General features: G+C 37.8%; 1 protein-coding gene across 2 annotated transcripts in view; it reads right to left on the bottom strand.

Moving 5' to 3' along the window:
• EYA3 (EYA transcriptional coactivator and phosphatase 3) overlaps positions 1–26,194 on the bottom strand; it is a 109,201-nt gene that overhangs the window by 18,391 nt on the left and 64,616 nt on the right. Inside the window, exons 7-14 of one of the 2 annotated variants that reach the window (XM_059376859.1) lie at positions 23,652–23,789; positions 17,160–17,245; positions 13,893–14,076; positions 11,802–11,941; positions 6,913–6,996; positions 5,352–5,441; positions 3,022–3,080; positions 347–507 (exon numbers count right to left, since the gene is read on the bottom strand). In XM_059376859.1, the coding sequence (XP_059232842.1) occupies positions 347–507; positions 3,022–3,080; positions 5,352–5,441; positions 6,913–6,996; positions 11,802–11,941; positions 13,893–14,076; positions 17,160–17,245; positions 23,652–23,789 (942 nt within the window). The remainder of the gene's footprint in view (positions 1–346; positions 508–3,021; positions 3,081–5,351; positions 5,442–6,912; positions 6,997–11,801; positions 11,942–13,892; positions 14,077–17,159; positions 17,246–23,651; positions 23,790–26,194) is intronic. The other variant, XM_059376860.1, reaches the window with a different exon arrangement.

Consider the following 26,194-nt stretch of genomic DNA (forward strand, 5'->3'; position numbering starts at 1 on the left):
AGTCAAAAAACATGGCAACCTATTAACTAGTATTGACAATAGCTGTGACTCCTGAATAAAAAACATACATAATCAGATATAATCTTTGAAACACACTTCTTTAAAAAGGTATTTATCTAAAAAGAACAAGAGAACTCTGCAAAGCTTTGCTAAGAGAAGTCCATGAGAAATGCAGTTTCCTCCTCGGAAAGTTTCAGTCAAACCTCATTTTTTAAAATACAAAGTTAAAATGTGATTGTGGCCCCAATTCCCAAGCAGTTGTTAGGGAGTTCTGAGGAATCCCTGGAAAAGAACATAGGAAATAAGAGGGAAACAGAATATCAGACTTGTTGTATGACACACTTACCACCCACGTTGCTTTTATGCTTATCATAGATTTCTCTCACTTTTCGGTAGCGGAAAGCCAGTTTTCTCATCCAGTCCACACCTCCCTGGACACCCACAGAGGAACCATGGCTGCTACCGCCTCCTGAGCCACTGAAACCATCTGTTGAGAAACTATAGTTGCTGCAGAGAGAGAGAGGATGATGAAAATTAATATCTTAACTGTACAGGGTTTTGGGCTGGATCCCACCTGGGATTCTCTGTCCTATTCCTGGCATCTGACATCAAGTCTAAAGGCCTTTTTTTTTTTTTTTTTTTAAATTTTACTTATTTGAGGAAGAGAGAGAGAGCAGGAGAAGTAGAGGGTCCCAGGGAGAAGCAGACTCCCCACTGAGAAGGGAGACCGATGAGGGACTCGATCCCGGGACTCCAGGATCATGACCTGAGCAGTCGTCCAATCAACTGAGCCACGAACCTTCTCTCTTAATCTCTGTATGTCAGAATCTATCTTCCATTAGTTGTCTACCTCACCCTCATTACTGCCATCAAAGAAAGGAGGGAGAGAGGGGGAAAGAGTGGTTAGGGAAAAGAGCATCTTTTCATTAATGATAGTTATCTTTTTCTTTTTTTTAAATAAATTGTGTGTCTTTTTTTTTTTTTTTTTTTTTTTTACAGAGAGAGAGAGAGAGATCACAAGTAGGCAGAGAAGCAGGCAGAAAGAGAGAGGAAAGCAGACTCCTTGCTGAGCAGAGAGCCCGATGCAGGGCTTAATCTGAGGACCCTGAGATCATGAAGGCAGAGACTTAACCCATTGAGCCACCTAGGAGCCCCAGTGATAGAATATCTTAAAAAAAAAACCCAAAAAACAAAAAACCCCAAACCCAGAATATAACATTTTTATGTACACAGACACAGACACACAAGTGCGTGCACGCATGCGTGCGCGTGCCCACACACACGCGGAAACTATGTAATGTGGAGAAACGTGTGAAGAAATAATGGAAGGAAATAACCACAAATATTAATAATTGCAAGGTGTAATGGAGATGTTCTTCAGACATACGTTAGCTGGTTTATTAATTTCATGGGTCAAAGTGATGGCTTTAAAATGTCCACAAATTCTTTAATAACTCCTCTCTTCTAATTCCTCTCCCTATGGGTATGGACTGCATTTCAGTGTAAGCAGGATGTGGTGGAAGTGATGGTGTCAGACCGCAGAGACAGGATTCTCTTGCTCTCTCGGAGCACTTGCTCTGAGAGAAGTCAGCGGTCATGAGAACACTTGAGCTGCCCCCCTCCCCCCCGGAGAGGCATGCAGAGTGAGGAACTGAGGTGTCCCGTTATCGCCCCGTGTGAGAGCTGCAAGCAGGTCCTCCAGCTCCCATCAAGCCTTCAGATGATTAAAGCTCCAGCCAGTATCTTGATTTTTCATCTCAGAGACCCTAATTCAAAACTGTCTCGCTAAGTCACTTTTAAGTTCCTATCTTATAGAAATTACGATATGATAAATGTTTATTGCCTTAAGCTACTAAGTTTGGGGGGTAATCTGTTACACCGCCATAGAAATAAGTAATATAGTTAAACAGGCTGGGAGAGGTGAACGATTCTTAAGTAAAGATTTAAAAAAAAAAATGACCAACAGAATTAGAGACAACTTGGTTCAATCAAAAGTCAAAACTGAGTTCAGTAAGTATGAGTTTCTACTTTTAAGAAAATAAAGCTGTCAAGACATTTAGGTAATTACTGGTTAGCCTCATGTATAAGAGGAAAAAAACCTCTGGGCTTCAGAGTGGATCATAAACTGCTTCAGACCAGGCACTTTTCTAAAAGGTCCAGTAAAATCTCATTAGTACAGTGCACTTCATGGCCATGTGAGCCACGTGCATGACTGGACGCTGCTTCTCATGTGGGAATTTGTAATCCTTCTCAGCCCTATAGGATTAGATCCTTCCAGTTCTGCTCTATGTTTGAGAATTCATGGAGGAAACAATTTTAGGTAGACACAGGGAAGAATCTATGAAAGGGACAAACATGAAAACAAATCAACATGAAAAAACTGTGACAGTCTTTTTTTCTATAAGCCTTTAAATAAAAGCTAGATACATTTTTGGATTATTCAGTAAGACTACTGGGTAAAAAGACAGTAGTCAAGAGAGAAATGAGGACACAAAGCAAGCATTTTGCCATCGAGATCCCCGTGGTATAGTGTTCACTGACACAATGTTTAAGGTTGTCTCTGATAGGGTTACTCCTGACACCAACAGACCCCACAGTTAGTTTCCCTGGTAAAATGCCCCATGCTTATTTGTATCTAAAACTGACCAGTCTGGTAGCACACTCCTCCTGACTGAAAATCTGGGCAAAGAGAAACTAGTGTATCCTTTACTTTGAAGCCTTTTTCCCTCATTCCATCATTGTTACCCATTCTTCAAGGCCATACTCAAATTCTACTGCACTGAGAAGGCCCCTCCAACGCTGGCAACCATAGCCACCAGAATTACTTCCTTTTCTGTGCTCCGTCACATTCTCTACAGGCCCCTCCACACATGGCAGTCCATCGTTACCTCTCGGTCTCCACTAACACTGCGAGATCTTTTAAGGCCATGTCTTACTCGTCTTTGTTTTCCTCTGAACCTAGACAGCGTCTCGTGCCTAACAGGTATATACTTAAGTTTAAGACATCACTGCTTCTATCACCTCAAGTCCTGGCCATTGTCATCAGAAGCCACATCTTCCACGTGCACCTGGTCACACTCCTGTTGAAAGACAAAACCAAAAGCTATTTCAGTACAGGGAGTGTAAGTGCCACCACCACCATGACATATTGTAAAAAGACCACAAACAATGGCAGATGATGAAATACCTTACAGTCTCTCTTGTGTGTGGAGGACCACTCTCACCCCCCTGCTGTCCAACTTCTTTTAAGGCCTAAGTCAGGTCCCATGGTCTTCATGAAATCTTCCTTACCCAGCCCAACTCTCAAGTATGCTCTTCTCTCAGTAGTCACGGGTATAACACAACAGCTCATGGGTATAAACACAAGCTCTTTCCACTGTCAGGGATGTCAATGTCCTACGCCAGACTGTGAAGTTCTGTTATACACTGTGGCCTTCCTGTGGCACAATCTGTATCCTACAGCTTCTCTGTACCCCTCCAGTCTAGTCCTTGTGTAGCATGTGCTCGCTCTTAATGTAGCATGTATCCAATACGTTTTTGCAGATGAAACAGATGCTGGTAGAGTATGGTATCAAAACGGAGAATGACTGTAACAGAAATCTGTAAATCCAAACTTAGGAATTAGAAGTGATCACCTAAGTTAATCTCCTCATGTTCCAAAAGTGAGGTGAAACGAATGACCCGCATTTATAAACACTATAGTGAGTGATAAAAAGGAACTAGAAAAAGCCTGGGCCTTCTAATTTGAATCCAAGGTTCTCTCCACCAAGCCTGAGCTACTATGGACATAAAATGCCACCCACTGCCTAACACTGAGAGATTCACTCCTCTGATACCACCTAAGGCAATATTGTGATGTCCACCTGTATCAGAATCCCCTGGGGAAGTTTTTTAAAAATGCATATTCTTGGGTCCACCCCAGACCTACTTCAATCAGAATTTCTGGGTGTGAAGTCCTAGAATCTTCATTTTTAACAAGCTCCCCAGGTGATTCTTATGCCCCCTAAAGTTGAGAACCACTGACCTGGGGGGCAGGAACACATTCAGGTCAAATTCTTCACAGAACTTTCAGTCCTGAGTGAGGTCTATGTCTAGAAAATCATTACAAATACAGTTTGGCAATAATTATTGGCACAAAATAGGTTTTCAATAAATGTTTGATGAGTAAAACTATGATGTCCTAACATGTCAACATGTGAAGTTGAGGAAGATTAAAGCATTGTGGAGGTTAGACAAAGGTACTAGAGTTTAGAGCCCTGGTAATTCAATTTGTTGGAGAACTGTTCATTGAGTAAAACTAGACTATATTTGAAAAGAAATAGGATTATTTTGTGTTTATAAAATGTTATCTTATTTTTAATTAATTAATTATATTTATTTTAAGTAATCTTTATACCCCATGTGGGACTGGAACTCACAACCCTGAGGTCAAGAGTTGCGCGTTCTTCTGACTGAGCCACTCAGGCACCCCACTATTTTGTTTTTTAACTTAAAATTTTCACTGTTTTTAAAAAACTAGGTTACGTAAGTAGTACACAGTCTGAAACTCAGAAAGGCATCAAGTGAAAAGTCCGCTCCTTCCCACCTCTGTGTCCCAGCAACATATCCCCTTCTCCAGAGAGAACAATTGTTACTAGTTTCTTGTGTAGGATAACTGCTTAACTGAGGCCCAGAATGGGGAGATAACTTTCCTAACCTGGAACTCACACTCTGGTCTTTTGACTTCCCAGTCTTGTGCTCTTGCCACTATACCACGGTCACCTCAAAGGTGAACTCAAATGTCAAAGCCAAAAAACTTCACCAAGAAATTCTTCGTGTCCCTGGTTTTCCTTGCATCTAACTATAAAATGATTCTGGACATCAAGATTAACCTATACATGGATAATAAGCATATATAAAGTATAATGAGTCAGAATAGCCATTTATAGATCTGACAGATCAAGAGATTATATTTTAAGAAGGTAAAGTCAAAAGATAGTCAAGATATAATTAAGAGTACAGAGTAAAACCCACCTTATTATCTGTTACTTAAGACAGATGAATAAATAGGAATGTTGGTTTATATTTCACTGTTTTGTGTGAAGGGCTGGCATTTCCTCTAGAGCTAGATCACTTCCAAAGAGGCTAACAAAAATCAAATTTTTGAACCAATAAAATTGAGGGCCAGTACCAAGACTGATGACCAAGCTAAGGTACTGTTCTTCTAAGCCTATAAAAGCCTAAGTGGCCAAGTGGCTTCTCCACAACCACCCCTTCTCACCACATTTCCTCTCAATACATAAGCAGAGGCTAGATAGTTATTGAACAAACAAAATGTTTAACTGAAGCACAGAACACTTTAAAATGCTTACCTCTAAGTCATTGAAAAACAGATGTGTATCAGCCACCTCAAAAATCATCTCTTCCATTGTTAAACCTGAGCCAATCACTACTGTTGGATCCTAGAAGACAGTAAGAGAAAAATTTGTTTAATTTGGTACCAACAGCACTGGTTCTAATCTTCAGGTATTTTGGAGTTATTCTGGGTCAAGGTCACAACAACACAGGCCTACAAAAGTGCTTCTAACTATTACTCACGCAATTTCATTCACAGTGAGAGGAATCTGGGATTATGCAAAGTTAATTTCTGAAGTCAGTTTTTATAAAACTAAACTCACTTAAAAAATACCATTTTGAGTGGAAATTCCCTGTTTTGTAAGAAGTGCTAACTATTGCTAAAATATTACTAATGTAATACCTATTATCTCCCTTCAGCCTCCCCGCCCCCCCCCCCCCCCGCCCCAAGTATAAATACTGGAAGTCAGTTATCTGACAATCTCAACAGTCAGGAAATAAATGAAGAAGGCTTTAAAGTCAAAATATTTGTAGGAAAACCAATGCATTTAGCTTTAAAGTGAACCATGAGGTCTTCACTTCACAAAATGTTCACAAACATTTTGTTCACAAACATTTTGTTTGTTCAATAACTATCTAGGCTTCTGTATGCTCTTATTTTATATACTTTTATACTCAGCTTATACAGCATATGAGCTAATGTCAGCTTACCAGACTGGATACTAAAAGCCTGTGGAAAGCACTTCTAACAGAAACATTAATGATAATAAGAAATAAATGGGAATAGTAAGAAAGCAAAGGAAGCAGATATTTTTATAAAATTTATTCATAGAAACAAAAAAATAGAAGCCTGGAGATAATATAGTGAAGAAATACATAGCTTATCCCTCTATTAAAGCTGATGTTTAGGGGTACCTGGATGGTGCAGTTGGTTAAACGCCAACTCTTGGTGTGAAGTTTGCTTGGATTTTCCTCTTTCTTTCTTCCCTCCACAACCCCGTGCGTGTGTGCTCTTTCTCACTCTCTCTCTCAAATAAATAAATCAATCTAAAACAAACAAACAACGTCCCCCTCCCAAAACTCTGTTTATATTGATGACTAAATAAATTAAATTCTGCTTGGTATATATCTAGTTTAAGGAGGTATGTAATCTATGTAAGAAAAATATTTTGTACTTTATATATATTTTAAATTTACATATCTGGCATATACTCAGCTAAATAAAACGCTCAGTTTGGGCTGTTAAAAGTGACTTAAGGTTAACGGATATGTCTTTGGAATATATAATCCCAAGACTCCATTCTGTTTTGAGCTTCATTCCCATATTTAATCTTTATAAAACAGTAGTCTTGAACAACTTAAGCTTATATAGCCCTGGTCCTAGGTCTAGTCTCCAGCTTTATTAATACTGCCTGACCATGTTGCCTGTCTGGTACAAGCCATCAGGTGCAGTTTTACACGGAAAGTGAAAGAAAGGCCAACAGGGTAAGATACAGGTAGCAGAAAAAGTGATTTTGGTTACCTGTCCATATAGTCAGGAGGAGGACACTACAACAAAGGAAGAAAGACTCAAATTACCTTTCCATACTTCTGGGCATAGGATCCAGTAAGAAGAGAGTGAAAGATGATGATGGTTTCATCCAAGTCCCATAGAAATACCCGCTGAGGAAGGAAAAACAAAAAATAGTGAGTGAGCATCTTTTCTTAATACAATGGAATGGAACAAGAAATACGTAACAGAAAGAAAACTGAAAAATTCACAAATATGTGAAGATTAAACAACACAATTTTAAACAACTAATAGATCAAAGAAAAAAATCCCAAGTGAAATTAGGAATACTTTGAGATGAATGAAAACTAAAACACAACACACCAAAATTTATAGGCTGTAATGAAATCAATACTAAGAGGAGAATTTATAGCTATAAAATACATGCCTTCAAAAAGAAGCAAGATTTCAATCAATAACATGACTGTCCAATTTAAGGAACTGGAACGAACCAGCAGAAGGAAAGACTAAAGGTTAGAATGGAGATAAATAAATCAGAGAGTAGAAAAGTAACAAGAAAAAAAAAATCAATGAAACCAAAAGTTGGTTCTTTGAAAAGATCTACAAAATTGACAACTTTTAGCTAGGTTAAGAAAAAAAAGAAGCCTCAAATTAGTAAAATCAGAAATGGAAGTGGGGATGTTATTATCAATTTTACAGAAATAAAAAGAATTGCAAGAGAATACTATGGACTACTAACAAATAACCTAGATGGACAGGGACAACTTCTTAGAAATTTACAAAATGCCAAAACGGACTCAGGAAGAAACAAAAATCTGAACAGACCTTTAACAGAGGTTGAACTCAGTAATCAAAAAGACACCAAGAAAGAAAAGCCCAGGGCCAGATGGTTTCACTGTTAAATTCTACCAAACAGTTAAAGAAATAACACCAATCCTTCTTTAACTCTTCCAAAAAGTTGAAGATGAAGGAATACTTCCTAAGTCGTTCTATGAAGCCAGCGTTACCCTGATACTAAAGTCAGATAATAGAGACACTACAAGAAAACTGCAGACAAGTATCTCTTATGAACATCAAAGCAAAAAGTTCTCCACAAAAATACTAGCAAACAAAATTCTAGCAGCATATTAAAAGGACTGTATGTCATGGCCCTGTGGGATTTGTTTAGAATGCAAGGATGGATCACCATACAAAAATTAATCAGTGTTATACGCTACCTTAAGAAAACAGAGGGGTAAAAACCCAATCGTCATTTCGATTGATGCAGGAGGAGCATCTGACAAAATTCAATACACTTTCATAATAAAAACATTCAATAAAATAGAAGTAGAAGTGAATTTCCTCACATGATAAAGATTGTATATGAAAAACCCAGAATTAATATCTTACTCAATGGTGCAAGACTGGAAGCTTTATCCCTGAAATCAGGAATAGGACAAGTATGCCTGTTTTCATCACTTCTATTCAATGTAAGTACCAGAAATTCTAGCCAGAATAATTTGGCAAGAATTGGGGGGAGAAAAAGGTACCCAAGTTGTAATGGAAAAAATAAAATTATCTCTGTTCACAGATGACATGATCTTATATAGAGAAAAATCATTTTTCTAAAGAATTCCTAAAGAATCCACGAAAAATTATTAGAGCTAATAAATGAATTCAGCAATGAGCTGTATTTCTATATACTTGTAACAACTAATCCTCAAAGAAATAAAAAAAAATTCCATTTATAATAGCATCAAAACTAATAAAATACTTAAGCATAAATTTAACCAAGGGATGCCTGGGTGGTTCAGTTGGGTTTAGCAACCGACTCTTGATTTTGGCTAAGGTCATGATCTCAGGGTCCTGTGCTCAAGCTCCAAGATCTAAAACAGAAAGACATCCCATGTTCATGGATGAATGACTTAACAATGTTAAAGTGACAATACTACCCAAATGATTTACAAATTCAGTGCATCCTTATCAAAATCTCAGTATTGCTTTTTAAAGAAAAACTCATCCTAAAATTCATATGGAATCTCATATTCCATAGCCTGAAAGGCCAAAATAATCTTGAAAAAGAATGAAGTTGGAAAACTCACACTTCCTGATTTTAAAACTTACAAGGCTACAGTAATCAATACAATGTGGCACCTGCAAAAGGAAACAAACATAAACCAATGAAATTGACAAGATAACTCCTAAGAAATAAACCCTGACATATATGGTCAATCTTTTTTTAAAAGATTTTATTTATTTATTTGACAGACAGTGATCAAAAGTAAGCAGAGAGGCAGGCAGAGAGAGAAGGGAAAATCAGGCTTCCTGCTGAGCAGGAAGACCAATGCGGGGCTTGATTCCAGGTATGGTCAATTTTTTAAAAAAAAGATTTATTTATTTGAGAGAGAGCAGAGCAATTGACAGAGCACGAGTGTAGGGCGGGGCAGGAGGGATAGAGGGAGAGGGAAAAGCAGACTCCTCACTGAGCAGGGAGCCTGATGGTATTAGAGGCCCCAATCCTAGGACCCTAGGATCATGACCCGAGCCAAAGGCAGACACTTAACTGACTGAGCCACCCAGATGCCCCCATATATGGTCTATTTTTGACAAGGATGCTAAGACCATTCAACGGAGAAAGGAAAATTTTGAAAGGAAAATATTTCCAACAAAACGTGCTGGGAAAATTGGATATCCATGTGCAAAAGAATGAAATTAGACCCTTACTTACTTATTAGACCATATACAAAAATTAACTCAATATGAAAAAAATTAATTCAATATGAATCAAAGACCTAAATTTATGAGCTACAATAAAATTCTTAGAAGAAAACATAGGTAAATGCCTTTATAACCTTGTATTTTTTAACACTAAAGCACAACAAATAAAAGAAAAGCAGAACTTCAACAAAATGTGAAACTTTTGTGCATCAAAGAATACTATCAAGAGAGTAAAAAGAATACACAGAATGGGAGAAAATATTTGCACATCAGATATCTGATAAGTGATTAGTATCTAGAATATATAAAGAATTCCTAAAACTCAACAACAAAATACCAAACGACCCATTAAAAACTGGTCATAGGATTTGACCAGGTATTTCTCCAAAGAAAATATACAGATGGCCAATAAATACATGAATAGATGTTCAACACTATTATTGGCCATTAAGGAAATGGAAATCAAAACCATTTCATATCTATTAGGATGGCTATTATTTTTTTTAATTATTTATTTATTTATTTGACAGACAGAGATCACAAATAGGCAGAGAGGCAGGCAGAGCGAGAGAAGGAAGAAGCAGGCTCCCTGCTGAGCAGAGAGCCCCATGGGGGGCTCGATCCCAGGACCCTGAGATCATGACCCGAGCCAAAGGCAGAAGCTTTAACCCACTGAACCACCCAGGCGCCCCTAGGATGGCTACTATTTTTAAAAAAGGGGGTGGGGGATAATAAGTGTTGGTGAGGTTGTGAAGAAATGAGAACTCTCCTGCATTGCTGGTGGGAATGTAAAATGATGTAGCTACTATGGAAAACATTTTGTTGTTTCCTCAAAAAGTTGACCGCAGAATCACCATATAATCTAGCAATTCTACTCTTTAGTTTATATCCAAAATAACTGAAAAGAGAGACTGAAAGAAATATATATCTGGATAACAATGTTCATAGCAGCATTATTCACAATAACTCAAAAGTGGAAAAAACTGTTCGTGTCCATCAACAAATGAATGAGTAAACAGAACATGGTATATACATACAGTGGAATATTATTCAGCTACAAAGGGAAATGAAGATCTTATACATGCTATAACACAGATGAGCCTTGAAAAGATGCTAAGTGAAAGAAGTCTCACACAAAAGGGTAGATATTCTATTATTCCACTTATACGAGATACTCAGAATAGGTAAATTCCGAGAAACTGAAAGTAGAATAGAGGTTGCCAGCGGCTAGTGGGAGGGGAGAACGGGGAGTTATTGTTTAATAGGCAGAGTTTTTGTTTGGGATCATGAAAAAGTTCTGGAAATAGATAGTGGCAACAAACAGCACTGTAAATGTACTTAATGTCACTGAACTGCACATTTAAAAAATGGTTAAAATGGTAAATTTTCTGTTGCATATATTTTACCACTATTAAAAAAAACTTGGTTCTCAGTTTTTCCCAAAAAATGTAAAAGGACTTAGATTTTCTTCTTCTTTTTTTTTTTTTACCTTTCTTTTTTTGGTCAGGAATAAAAGGAAAGAGAGTCCCCAAACACAGCCTTAATTTACCCATGTCTTAATACCTATCGATGAACTCATTTTTAAATATAGCATCCCTCTGCCCAGTAAATGCTCATATTATAGAAAAATCAAATACAAAAACAAAAGCATATAAAAACTCAACTATTATTAGCATTTTGTATGATTTTCTAATCTTTTTAATAATGAAGCCAAATGCAATGTCCCTAATAAATGCTTATAGTGCTTAACCACAAAATAAGTGAGTACTTGTCTCATTAATAAGTTATGCGGTTTCACAGAAGCTTGGCCTAAAGCACTCTCATCTTCTCATTTTACTTTTAGATTTTTAAAAGGAGAACACTATGGCATTATCTGTGACACCCTGTGCTTTCTGAATATGAGGAAACTGTTCTTTCTGTTCTGCTCTGAACACAGAGATCGAACTGTTCTGGCAAACTAAACAAACTAACAAACTAAATAAAAAGTTACCTGACTACCTAAATTCAAAAAAGCTTCTGCAATGCTTTGGTGAAAGTAATATGGCAAGTTATGGGCTCAGAGAATGTGTTTTTACATTTCTCTCCTCATTAGGCCAGTTTCGTTTCTCTTGACCAAGAATCGCAGATGGTGGCAGGGCGGGGGGTTGGGGGGCATTAAACACAGAACTACAGTATCTCCATGAGTTTCAGATAAGTATGTTCGATGAACTTAAAAAATGAGAAAAAAAAGTAGGTAGCTCAAATGAGTTTCTTTCCATACTTCCAATTCACTGTCCTGGGAAGAGCTGGCATCAGCTTTCCTTTTGCCCCGGTTCTTGCCAGTCATGTTTTTTCTGGACTGGTCATCCGCATCTTTATTTGGTGTGGTTTGGGACAAAGATGGGCTTGAAGAAGGGTCTCCTGGAAAGAAAAGTGAGATATATATTGCCAGTAGTCACAGGCTATAAGAACCAGAGCTGGAAGAGGGTCAGCATGCTTTCTGTCCATAAGAACCATATTACAGCGATAAAGTCTGGAAAATCAAACTTTGCCTGATCCTGATCAGTTTAGGCACCAACATCGAGCATCAACAGCTCCTAATATAACAGAGATAGTTATAATAGAATTTATATACCTGCCTCTCAATGCAAGAACACAGCTATAAAGTTGTTTCTCACACACACACACACAACCCCCAAAAACCTAAACCTGTATCTGGCCAAGTTTCTATATCAGAGTTTCTCGACTTGGCCCACATTTTGGGCCAGATAATTTTTTGTTGAGCTGATGTCCTATGTATTCTAGGATGACTGGCTAAGCAGCACCCTTGCCCTTTATCCACTAGATGCCAGTAGCACTCCCCACCCACTGTGACAACCAAAAGTATTCCATACACTGCCAAATGTCTTAGGCGAATGTGGGAGAGGGCAAAGCACAAAAATCACCTTTAGTTGAAAACCATGACTCTAGTTCTATTTACCAATTTAAAATAAAATACAGAAGCCAGCAGGACATGTCGATCTAACCAATACAGAGATAATCAGCAAAATTCAGACTGGGAAATGGCATGAGATAAACACTCCAGTTTCTTCACAAATACAGTACATCAGAGAATTAAAAAAAGGGGAATTTGTAAGTTAAAAGAGAAAGTATATATCCATTAGTCCCAATGTATGAACCTTACTTTGATCCTAATTTAAATAAACTCTAAATAAAATAGGTTAATTTTTAAAAAATTAAAAACTCTAATAAGAAAGGAAAATAAAACTCTTCATATTTATGAGAAAACTAGAAATAATACCTTTTAGTATTTTATGATAGTGTAAGGAATTACTGCTGAATTATTTCAGAGGGCATGGCATTGTGGTTACACTAGCAAATATTTATTGTATAGACATAGAATGCCTGGAATTCGGTGAGAGAACTGGATTAAGTACAGTTGAAATACGAGTTAATTGTTGGAGATGGATGATGGATACATAAGATGTTCATTATACTATTCTGACAACTTCTAGGTTTGAAATTCCCTATTATTAATAAGTTAAAATTGTTAGGAAGAATAGATATTTAGAGCTATGAATTCAAAACTAAGGCATCAACCAGTGTACCTATTTCAAAGTTACGTAAATTTGAAGCAGTATCCTTTTCTTAGAAGACTAGAGAAGGTACACAAAAAACTGCTTTAGTTGAGACAGAGCACTACTTTTAAAAATGCATCAGTGCTAACAATAAACAGTCCTTCATCCAATTATATGATGTGACAGCCAAGCACTAAATTTTCCTGAATGATAGAGACAAATAAAAAGTATATACATATGTTTACTTACTGAATGTGTGTATAAAGCCTTTATGTCAGGGTTTTTTTTTTTTTTAACCTGGACTTCATAATTCATCAACACATTTCAAACAGGTTTAGACTTGTAGGTTAAGTATGTATTTCCTTGAGAGGGGAAGGACCATGGCTTTCCTCATGATCTTGGAGATCCATGACGTAGAAAAAGTTAAGGACTACTGCTCTGAGGCCACAGCAGGAGTCCACAATACATACTGACTAAAACTAGAGTCCTTCAGCTTTGACAAAATGTGCCAAGATTCTGAAGTTCCCTATGACAAACACAGTAAAGCTGAAGGGCGGGGTGGCTGTCACAGTCTTCTCATTCTTGGTGCTTTTCAGTTCACAGTATCAGGTATTACATTCAGCCTGCCAATGACTCAGCACATATCTGGTTCTAATATTTAAATATTCCTCACCTGAGAAGGAAAGCCAATAGCACAGTAACAGTGACTCAGACCAGAACAAAATGATCTTTACTATTCCGTAATGTTGAATGAAGTGCCCTTAAGCCACAGGCTTGAGAGGTACGGTGCTTACCAGAGGAAAGTCTCTGTGCTGTCGGCGCAGGTACCATGACACTAGGCTTCTCCGTCTGGTATGTGGCTGCGGCTAATGTGGTACTCTCGGTATCACTGTTAGTCTGGCCCGCGACTCCAAAGCTGGAGCTGGGGTAGCAGGTCTGGTACTGACTCTGACCAAGGATAGTATAGGTGGGATAGTCCTGTAGACCAAGGGGAATAAGGGAGGAAAACAAGACTTTTAGAAAGAGCAAAGCGCTGATTTCAACACAAGAGACTTTCTGTCCCCCCCCACTTTTTTTTTTTTTTTTTTAAAGATTTTATTTCTTTATTTGACAGAGAGAGACACAGCGAGAGCAAGAGAGTGAACACAAGCAGGGGGAGTGTGAGAAGGAGAAGCAGGCTTCCCGCCGAGCAGGAAGCCTGATACGGGGCTCAATCCCAGGACCCTGGGATCATGAACTTAGCAAAAGGAAGATGCTTATTGACCAAGCCACCTAGGTGCCTCACTTTCATGTCCCTCTTATTCATTGTTAGTTTCCTAAAACATTTATTTGACTTCTCATTTACCCATCTATAGCTTCCACCTAAACCAATGATTTTCAAAATGCATTCTGTGGCAACCTAAGAGTCAAGAGGAAAGACCTCAGAGGCTATCTTTACCATTAGCAGGAGGCTGAGAGAGAAGGGTCCCGTGCACTCTACACACAATGTCCCTTTTCTACTCTAACGGCTTTCTTTCTTTGTCCATTTTAGGTACTGAATTTCTGTGTAAATTTCTGCACAGAATTTCTGATGATTCTATTCTTTTTTTTTTTTTTTAAAGATTTTATTTATTTATTTATTTGACAGACAGAGATCAGAAGTAGGCAGAGAGAGAGAGAGAGGAGGAAGCAGGCTCTCCGCAGAGCGGACAGCCCGATGCGGGGCTCGATCCCAGGACCCTGCAATCATGATCTGAGCCGAAGGCAGAGGCTTTAACCCACTGAGCCACCCAGGCGCCCCTGATGATTCTATTCTTTAAGAAGTTTATAAGCAACTTCGCTAGATGCTAGTGCTTTCTAAGTACAGATGAGCTTAAACAAAAAAGCACATATCCTACATTAAGGTTTCCTAGTTTAAAAACTGTGTATTGGGGCACCTGGGTGGCTCAGCCCATTAAGCGTCTCTGACTCTTGATCTTGGCTCAGGTCTTGATTTCAGGATCATGGGCTCAAGCCCCACTTTGGGCTCCATGCTGGGCATGGAGCCTACTTAAAAAAAAAAAAAAGAAGAAAATTGGAGGGAACTTTTTAATGATTTCATGGGCACATACATGTCAAAACTTATCAAACTACAATTTAAGTGTATGCAGATTATTGTAGATCAATTATACCTTAATAAAGCTGTACAAAAAATGTGTATGATGTGTAGCTCAAATACATACCTTAAAAAATTTCAACTGATACTGATGTTGGTAAGAAGCAGGAAGAAGCTAATTAACCAGACCAATTATAAAGAGTACTCAGCATCTATCATAAACCAAATACATCTCAGGGTATGTGTCTAGGTATGAGCTGGAACATTAAACAAAAGAGTAAGCTGTACTGGCTGAACTCAAGGGAGTTAAAAGTCTAGCAGGAGGAGACAACATTTCCAACAAATTGGCAGTCAATTATATGTTCAATGAATGAAATACAGAGGAAGACAACTATCCCTGCAAACTGTGATAGTCAGAGTTTTCTGAGCTAAACAGACAGAGGAAATAAGAGCATGAATAGGGCCTAAAAAGGTTTTATTAAGGGACCAGAGATATTGAGTCTGGTTGAAACAAAGGATCTTGCAGGCTTGAATGAGTCATGCAAGCCTATGAATGTGACTTGGATTCTTTAAGGCCATGGTGTATAGTTTGTGTGTTGGGGGGCAGGTAACAGTGACTATCAAAATCAAAACAACGAAAATAGAGACAGACTCTGGGCAGATGATTGACAGGATAAAAGTAGACTTTTGAGAAAATTATTCAGACAGTGTTTTAAAATCTTTTAAAAAAATTTTTTTTTAGTAATTTCTAACCCTAACATGGGGCCTGAACTCAGGACCCCAAGATCAAGAGTTGTATGCTCCGCTGACTGAATCAGCCATGTGTCCTCAGATAGTGTTTTAGGAAATGGTTAGGTACAGAGGAAAACAGGAGATGAGATGAACAGTTAACCGAAGTAACAGGATTAAAGGGGAAGAACCAAAACATAGGAAATAATAGCAAAAATGGAAGAGAAAGAATTCTAGAAATGGCTACATTAGGAATAGGTGAGGGAAAAAAAACTGAAAACAACTTTGTTGTTAAATAAAGGCCTAGCTTTATTTAAAAATGGTCTCACTGACAATTGAAAAGTCATAGGGAAAAGTGGTTTTTACTTTTGAAGGACAAAAAAAAGGTGAAATGAAAGCCTGGCTTTTGATATGATAAACTTAGGGAAATGGCGAGACATTAAAGAAAAACATGGCCATCAATCAGCAGGAAGCCTGCAGAAATCATGCGGTCAAGACTAGAATGCTCATTTCAGAGGTAGTAAATGGACACTGTGAATGTGGTTAAACATTTCTGGGGATGAAATAATAAACATGTGGAAAACTATATACACTGTCCATGAGAAAAAACAGGATCAAAAACAAAACTTAGGAAAGGGAAAGATAAATAAGATGGAAGAGTGCCAGGTATATAGTAGAAACTCAGTAATTTGTGAACTCTAAGAATGAAGAAATGCAAAAACAATCAAACATAAAAGATGAACCAGAACAGTAATGTTAATTATAGCCAAAAAAGAGATTCATGGAGAAGTTTCATTGCTGCAGAGAAAACAAATAAAAACCTAACACCAAAAACAAAACCCCTAAAACACTGAAGCTATTACCAGTGATCTAAACATAAAGAATTAATAGAACAGTGATTGAGACCAGACCACAAAGAAGAAATGAGTGCCTAAATAAAAATGTAGAAAGAACCAGGCTTTTTCTGAACTCTGGGAATACATAAGTGAACAAAATAGAAAAGTAAGTCCCTATCCTCATGGAGCTTACATTCTAGTAGGGACAAGGTAGGAGACAGACACACAAAGTAGGTAAGGGAGCAGATAGAGCCAAATCAGTCAGACAGCATAGTAATGAAAGAAACTGGAGGGCAGCCTGAGAAACCATCCAGGGTCCCAGTTCTGGTTGTTTGTTAGATTAGCAAATTGACCAGAGAGTGAAGAGAAGAAGATCAAACTTGATGAACCATATAAAACAGGATGAACGCAGTAGACTGTACCTGGTTTGAGATGCTGGAAACTGCTGCTGCTGGAATATTGGCAATTGTAGATGAAGTGGATATCAGGCTGGCATTTGTGCTTGAAGCTATAGGATGGAGAGTGTGAAAAGATGTTAAAGATATCATGTAAAAGCCTAGAAGAAATGGAAAACATATTGTGTCTTATGTAAACAGATCTACAAGGAGATAAAGAACACTGCACAAAGGAAACAAATACTGATTTTGTTCTTCTGCATGCCATATTTTAATCTTGATTAGAAATAAAACAGTTCAAACATTTTTCTGTTTCAACTTGAGTCTTCCACCCTTCCTATTAAAGTCCTAGGAAGGACACATGTACAATGCACTGGCTCATACTAATGAAATCAATGGAATCAGAAGCTAAACAAATCTCCAGTCTATCATCTCAGCCCTTGAAAGATGACTCACCTGCAATGTGCCCCACTGACAACCAGCAGAAACCACAAGAGCTCTGGTAAATCTGCATGTAAATCCTAGACTGGGATATTTGTTACCACTTGCCCCAAATGATGCCTCTCCTAATGCAACATAATTAACTTTGAGGAATAGAGCTGATCCCCTAAACCTGCCTGGAGTTGCTTTTTGGGCTCTACTCAAATCATGAATTATTAATGTGGATCAATAAACATGATCTGGCATTTAATGATTGTACCAATGAGCCTGGAAAATATTAAATATTATTCTGGCCAGGTAACAATATACTCTGTAAGTTATTTAGGCTGCCTATTTTGGGACCAGGAATTTGGGCTAACTTTTTTTTATATCCTTCTACCACAGATTCCACCAGGGTTTTAGTCAAATCTTCAGTGACTACTATTTGTTAAAGTGACTTTTTTCAGGTGAACCAGTGTAGTAACTGAGACTACAAGGTACTGGTCTTGAACTGGTCCTTTCCCTCATTTATCACAAGCACACTTAGACCCGGTTCCCACTATAGTCACACATGCCATAAGAATTCATCGTCAGGTAGACCTGACTATCTGACTACCTATCCCATTAGCAACAAAGTACTTTACAGGTAAAGTTAATAGGAAAACCTCCATTAAGAAGAGAACAGATGTGCTCGCTTCGGCAGCACATATACTAAAAAAAAAAAAAAAAAAAGAAGAGAACAGATGGACAAATGAAGCAGAAACATGAGAGTACTCATCAAAATCAGGGAAATTTTTATTCCTTCCCCTAAGGGTACTCTGCTTAGAAGAAAGTCTAGAAAAGATTAGAAGAGAAACCCCAGCTTTCAGATGAAGAACTTGGGACAAAGAAGAGTTAAGGTAATTTGTCTACTGTCATGGAACCACTGTTAGTCATGATGGCATCTAGTATCTCCCAACTGGATGAGCCACGACAGATTTCCTGACAATTTTTCTACAATACTTCTTCTCCCAGGGGAGCTACAGGACTCTTAAAAGAGTTTACTTTCTTAAGCATAACAACCGAATGGAACAGATTTTATAACCTCATAGATGGTATTTTCTTTCTACCAATATTCATTTTCTTCTTTACAATGACTTAACCCATTTCCCACCATGGGGAAGTACAAGGAGTTACTATACAATACACAGGCTTAGATGATTCTGTAAGTAGTTTTTAATCATCCTTGTGGGTAGAGGTTTTAAGTGGCTTTCAGGTTTTATTACCAGTACATTATGCTAGGTAGCCAAGCAATAAAACACACAGGACATAAAGTGATTTAAGGTGGGAAAGAAAATGAATAATTTACTTAATCTCTTAAGTTTACTTCTCCTAGTGAAGTCCACTTCTAGCTCAATTTTTCATTGGTCTTTATTCTAGCATATTAATCCTCTTTTCTCCTATTTACCTTTAATTCTGTTCTACCTTCTTACTATCTTATAAATGGTTAGCAGTACAACTCATTCATATCTTCGCATACATGGGGAAAAGGTACTCTGACAAAGTGGTTTTATAAATTTAACAATTTTCAGACTACTTACTGAACTGGGCTAAAGGTAACAAGGTAGACCTTATAAACAACTGGTCATATACTCTTATATCTCTACTAGAAGTTTAATAACTTGATTAGCTAGTTGCTATACTGAATTTGTAATACATACCTTCCTAAAGATCACAAACTACTCTCAGCAATAGTGGCTTCTATTACAGGAAATGTTGGCCTACTGACCTAGAAAGCTTATAGGGTTCAGTATACCACTTCTTTCTCTAATTCAATCAAATCCTTTCTCATATGTGCCATATTCATTCATTCAGCAAACCATGGTCTACTATGCACCCAGAAACTGTTCCAGTCAATGAGGAATAGAGCAGTGAACAAGGCAAAGTCCCCTGCTCTCATGGAGATCAGACTGCTTTGATGGAGTGAGATAACAATTAAATACATAATTCTTTAGGCTCTTGTAACCATCACTGCACCCAAGCCAAACTCACCTAAAAGGGCACACACATCACTGTATACACTACCCTCCACATAACTATGACTAAAGGTACTAAATAGTACTTATCATTCTGCCCATATACACATATATATGTCTCAACAAATAATATTTGATTGCAGATTTAAGAAACAAAAACAGCAGCAATAAAATTGCAACAAAACATACAAACTTAGAGGATCAAAGAAAACTCAAGTGGTCAATACTACTGATACATATCTGAAGACTATCTGCTCTCCAAATGCGAATGGCACATCCAACTGTTTTTGGATAGTCTCCACTCCTGTTCTGACAACGGAGCCATGAAATAATAGAAAAACAAAGCTTCTGAGAACCATGCCCACTAGAGGTCCAATCAATAAATACGAAAAGAGGAGACTCAGTAGTTTCCTCATAGGTGTGTTTTAAAAAACCATGCCCCAGTAGAGGTCCAAATAATATAGTCAATATACACAGACAGCTTTAATCAGAAGACAGTGGTTATAGCACTGTGAGAGTCACAGCCAAATTAAATGACACTGCCCCAAAGCCAGAAGGTTGACCTAAAGGTTAGTGATATATAAAAGTTGGCGCAAGATTTACTTTCTACCCATGTCTTAACTTCATACATGTCTCCCTCTACCACCCTTGCCTACCTGGCTTTCAAGTTATTCAAAGCAAGATGAGCTCTTTCTCACTTGAGCACCTTGGCAATGTTGCTTGCTCCGCCTGGATTGTTCTCCCTGGCCTGTCCCTCTTGCCCTCCCAGCATGATGGCTCATGCTCAGCACGTCCACTTCCTCAGAGGCATGCTCTCTGACCCCTCTATTAAAACTAACTCCTTGGGGTGCCGGAGTGGCTCAGTCAGTCAAGCATCTGACTTTTTTTTTTTTTTTAAGATTTTTTTTATTTATTTATCAGAGAGAGAGGGGGAGAGAGCGAGCACAGGCAGACAGAATGGCAGGCAGAGGCAGAGGGAGAAGCAGGCTCCCCGCTGAGCAAGGAGCCCGATGTGGGACTCGATCCCAGGACGCTGGGATCATGACCTAAGCTGAAGGCAGCTGCTTAACCAACTGAGCCACCCAGGCGTCCCAAGCATCTGACTTTTGACTCTGGCTCAGGTCATGATCTCAGGGTTGTGAGATCAAGCCCTGCACCAGGCTCCACACTCAGCATGGAGCCTGCTTAAGATCCTCTCTCTCCATCTCTCTCTCTCTCCCTCTGCCCCTCCCCCCAACGCCTCCACCCTTGCTTGCATGCTAATTTAAAAAAATTAAATTTAATTAAAAAAAAAAAAACCACAACTAATTCCTTGTTTTCCCAATCACAGCAATCTGGTTTTTTATTTTTTCTTTCTGAGAACTTTTCAAAATCTATTTAATTATTTACTTGCTTGTTTTCTGTTTCTTCCACTCATCTGTAAGCTCCAAGAAGACAGAATCTTACTATCTTATTCTTATCTCCAACATCTAGCAAAATACCTGGCACAGAGCAGGTGATGCTCAGTAAACACTTGTGGGATTCACATCTATCCTGCAGACAGGTATACACCTGTGTAACTTGTGGGACTCAAGTATAGCATGTCAAGGTCATCAAAAACAAAAAAACCCTGAAAAACTGCATAGTCAAGAGAAGCCTAAGTAGACATGACAATTAAATGGAATGTGGTATTCTGGATGGAATCCTGGAACAAAAAAAAGGATATCAGGTAAAAACTAGGGAACTATGGGGGTGCCTGGGTGGCTCAGTGGGTTAAAGCCTCTGCGTTCAGCTCAGGTCATGATCCCAGGGTTCTGTGATCAAGCCCCGCATCGGGCTCTCTGCTCAGCGGGGAGCCTGCTTCCTCCTCTCTCTGCCTGCCTCTCTGCCTACTTGTAATCTCTGCCTGTGAAATAAATAAATAAAATCTTTAAAAAACAAAACAAAAAACTAAGGAACTATGAATAAACTATGGACTTAGGTAATAATAATAATAATAATAATAATAATAATAATAATGTACCAGTATGGGTTCATTAATTATAATAAATGTTCCATTCTAAATAAGACATCAATAATAGGGGAAATTATATACAAGATGGGGGGTATCTGTAACTCTCTGTACCATCTTCTCAATTTGTCTATAAATCTAAAACTAAACTAAAAACTAATGTCTATTTAAAAACAGAACAAAACAAAACTCAATGAAAGACTATAAAAAAAGACTATCATGGGCTACCAACAAAATTAAGCACAAACACATTCATTAAAAGTCAAGATTACGTTAAAATTAGTTTTGAAATTTCTGAAATTAATTTTACCACTTAAATATTAACCACCTAAACCATCTCAACTGAAGAAAATAACCAGAGACTGGGCCACATATTTATACTGTAGGAAAAGATTGATATAAAGCAGCCAGATCTAGTTAACTGAAGGGCTTTCATAAGCATTGCATAAACTGAAGAAAGGGCTTTGATCAGAGTTGATCAAGCCAGAAGTATAACTTTTTTTTAGGTTGAAATTATACATTTTAAAGAAATTGCAGTATGTTGGCACATATTACATTAGCTTCAAGTGTACAACATAGTGATTTGACAACTCTAGATAACTCTATATGTCAATTGTAGAATGCTTTGGGGTACAATGAGGAGACACTGCTATTTTGACCATTTTTCAAAAACTGACAGAATTCTTGCTTTTCTTCCGTGGAGGGACTGGACAGTTATACAGGGGGAACAGAGCAGCCCCGGACAGCCATTCACTATCCATGCTAAGGAAAACTAAAGGTGGGAGAGAGGAGAGTGATATTGATAGCAGACAACCTAGGTAATTTGACTCTGCCAATACTCACATTTCATTTTAGCCAATTGTTTCAATTTGTATTCTATCAATGTTTCTTTAGAATAAAGGTAAAAATTAATAACTTGATGGTTACCTTCGGCCTTAAATTCTACCCTCTGCCAAAGTTCTAACGAACAACAAAATGTGCCAAGAGGTTAAAACCAGAAAAGGGAGGAAAAATAAACTTACTTGTTTGTCCGTAAAGGTTCTCTCTTATGGGAGAGCTGATATTGACATCATGATTTCAATACCGAAAATCATAAATATTGCACTCATGCTCTGAGGTCAGACTGCCCAGCTTACATCCTGACTTAATTATTTACTAACTGGTAAATGGAACAAGCAGAAGTAGTTCTTAATCATTTAAAATGAAAACAATTAAAACTGAGTAGCAAAATATTTTATTTACTATAATCTATATCAAAACACTTTTTTATCACCAAAGTTTGTATCTTAAGAGTACCTCAGACCAGTTTTTGCTGTCCCATCCTCACTCCTCTAGCATCCATTTTATGAGGAATAAAATTTTAAAGCTGGGAGAAATCAGGAGAAGGGAGGCAGATGAGAAGCCAGGAACATGGACATTAATTTCCAATCTGGAGCAATGACAAATTGCCTGTGTTAGATGTGGAAGGGCTGGGAATTAATCCCATAGTGCCTTCTGAATTTCTCTCTCTTTATTCCTAATAGTCCTGTCATAATTCTAACCTTTTAGAACAACAACTCAGGAAGGCAAAGATGTTCAGAGTTCAAGCTTTAAGGCAATGCTTTTTATCATGAAATAGAAACAAGACTAAACTTTTTGAGAAGGAAAAATGCTCTCACCAAGAAGCAGCAAGTGGGAGGTATGACAACACTGCAGCAAAAAAATGCAGCACACATCTCACTTCTGCCCTACCTGGACTTCCCATAAAAGAAATCAGCAAAGTTCTGCCCCAAGGGGAGTCTTCTGCTCATTTATAGGACAAAGTGCCACTGAGAACAGACTAAAACAAAATCAGACAGGTTTTCTGGACACCAACATGCAAAAGGAAAGGCTGAAGTTCTACAAATTACAATTCACATTTAAAGGCTAAACTACTTAGAAACCACAGTCCCGAATTCTGGGTGCCTAACACAAAAAGCATGCACAAGTGCAAATATCACCCCCTTCTGTTTTACAAGACAGTGCTCCTGTATTACCCAATTTGTGTGGAGATACAGATAGACTGAAAACAACAAAAACAACAATAATAAAACACACACAACCATGCCTATTTACCTTGAATGGGATAAGAATAATGTGCTGGGCTTGGCTGGCTTGTGGTTAACCCTGTAGTGCAGGTAAGAACACTGTGTTGACTTGGAGATGGAGTCTGAATTAAACCACTTTCAGGTTTCATACCTGGCCACAATGCACCTGAATCAGATAAATTGGACCAATTACAAACAATACACTGGGACTGAGGAGCATGGTTATGCTTTTAAATATCAGCCAGTAGGTTTAAAACCTAAATCTTAGAACAAAAGTAAATTTGCTTGTAAGAGAAAATTACTGATTGTCCCACTCCTAATATACCACAAGCAAATACAGTTTCAAAAACTGGGGAGTGGGGCCACAGAAACAAAAATCTTGTCAAAATCCTCAATAATGATATGTATATAAGTTCATTTCAATGGTTGAGGAAGATTGGTCGGGGTTCAGGAAAAAAAGCTACTGACACCCAACTGGAGTGTTTATTGTACAGAGTGCCTGATGATCATGTACAGTGATAAATCATTTATCCATTGTCAAGGTGGGAGACATTCCACACAAGTTTAAAATTCACTTACCCATTAAACAAGCACCAAAACTTTCTAAAATGTATTGAGTACTTTTCTGCCTTCTTAAGCTGGTTATTTTATTACCTGTTTCTTCTGATTAGGAAAGACATACTTGCTTATTTTTATAAATTAAAAATATTACAGAAATATATAACTTAGAAAAAATAAAGTCATATATAATCCCAGCATCCAGACTTAAGCACTATTAACAGTTTGCAGAAGTCACTTAGATTTCTTCTACATATTTACTAATCTTTTTTCTTTTTAATAAAAATGGGATATTATCCATACTGTTCATAATTTGCTTTTCCACATAATACCTGTGAAAGACATCTTCCCATGTCAGAACACATAAATTTCTCATACTGATAGATATCATAGCTGTTCACTTTTATTTTATTTTTATCACAATGCTCCTGAGTGACAATCTTTTTCAAATATATTTATATACTTTCCTGCCTTCTCTGCAGGAAGGAAATAGTGAATGTACCTTTAGATTTTCTCAGAATTACTGTCACAAAGATTAATAGTGTGCTGTGCTATATATATATTACAGAGACATCCCCAGAGGTACTGGGATATGTGAAGACATTTGCTTAGTACTAAATAGAACTCAGTTATAGATCTACATCATTTTAACTTTTTCTCTGTGACCTGTCACTTGACAATCTCTTGCTTCTCACTTTACCTCCTTGTTCATGTGCAGTAAACTAGGAAACCATAAACGAAGCTTTGCTTCTACACAACAGCCTAAGGATGTCCTTTATGGTGAACAGTTTTAGTGATAATTTTGGCTATGCAAAAATTTATCTATAAAAAATCTTACGGGGTGCCTGTGTGGCTCAGTCAGTTAAGCGTCTGCCTTTGGCTCAGGTCATGATCCTAGGGTCCTGGGATGGAGGCCCACATCGTGCTTTTGGCTCAGCAGGGAATCTGCTTTTCTCTCCCTCTCTCTCAAATAAATAAATATAATCTTAAAAAAAAAAAAAAATCTGGGCGCCTGGGTGGCTCAGTGGGTTAAGCCGCTGCCTTCAGCTCAGGTCATGATCCCAGAGTCCTGGGATGGAGTCCCGCATCGGGCTCTCTGCTCAGCAGGGAGCCTGCTTCCTCCTCTCTCTCTCTGCCTGCCTCTCTGCCTACATGTAATCTCTGTCAAATAAATAAATAAAAATCTAAAAAAAAAAAAAAAAAACTTACTGTCTGGTTGTTCACTGTGTTCTGAATAGCTATGGCTGGTGGATCAGGGTAGTTGAAGCTAACGGGTCCAAGAAGGTTCATCAATCACATTCCAGGTAAGAAATCAATACCAAGGTCAGCCACAGCTCCAAATTCAGTATTAACTCATTTCATTTACTTCTAACCTGATACTGAATTTATAGAAATATAATGGACCGACAATAGGGCCCTCTGCCTCACCAGGGCACTGAAATATCCAGGTAAACTCAGATCTGTAAAATTTGTGGATTACTAAGTGTAAGGGAGCTGCAAAAATCTCAAATCGACATGGGATGTGGCAATCGCCTTGTCCCAAACTCTTAAAACATAAAAAAAAAAGTCATATTCTTTTCTTACCTATTAAACATATGAAATAACTTATTTGAGGAAAATGAAGAACTCCATCATCTACAGGATACATTTGGAGGGTTGGCCCCTGTTCTGTGCTTAGTTTATTATTATTATCACAGCTAAAGTCCTAACTAAACCTAAATTTCAACACTAAAAATATTTGGAAATATTATTTTTTAACAGTTACGTGAAATTTGAGTATCAGTGCCATGATTCTTTGTAGTTGAGTGTCATTTTAGCAAATTGCCATTTCAATGTCACAATAACTTTCAGATTTATTGTAATCGATGTGATTTTTTTTTTTCTAAATAGGTTTTGAATCTGAGGTGTTGGATCTGTGAACACATTCAGATTACACTGTACTAAAATACAATCTTATTCATGAGAATAGTATTCCCTGAAAATGTTTTGCCAGTCTCATTAGTTATATATTTC

This window comes from Mustela nigripes, chromosome 14, assembly GCF_022355385.1.
Source record: "Mustela nigripes isolate SB6536 chromosome 14, MUSNIG.SB6536, whole genome shotgun sequence".
Classification (NCBI taxonomy): domain Eukaryota; kingdom Metazoa; phylum Chordata; class Mammalia; order Carnivora; family Mustelidae; genus Mustela; species Mustela nigripes.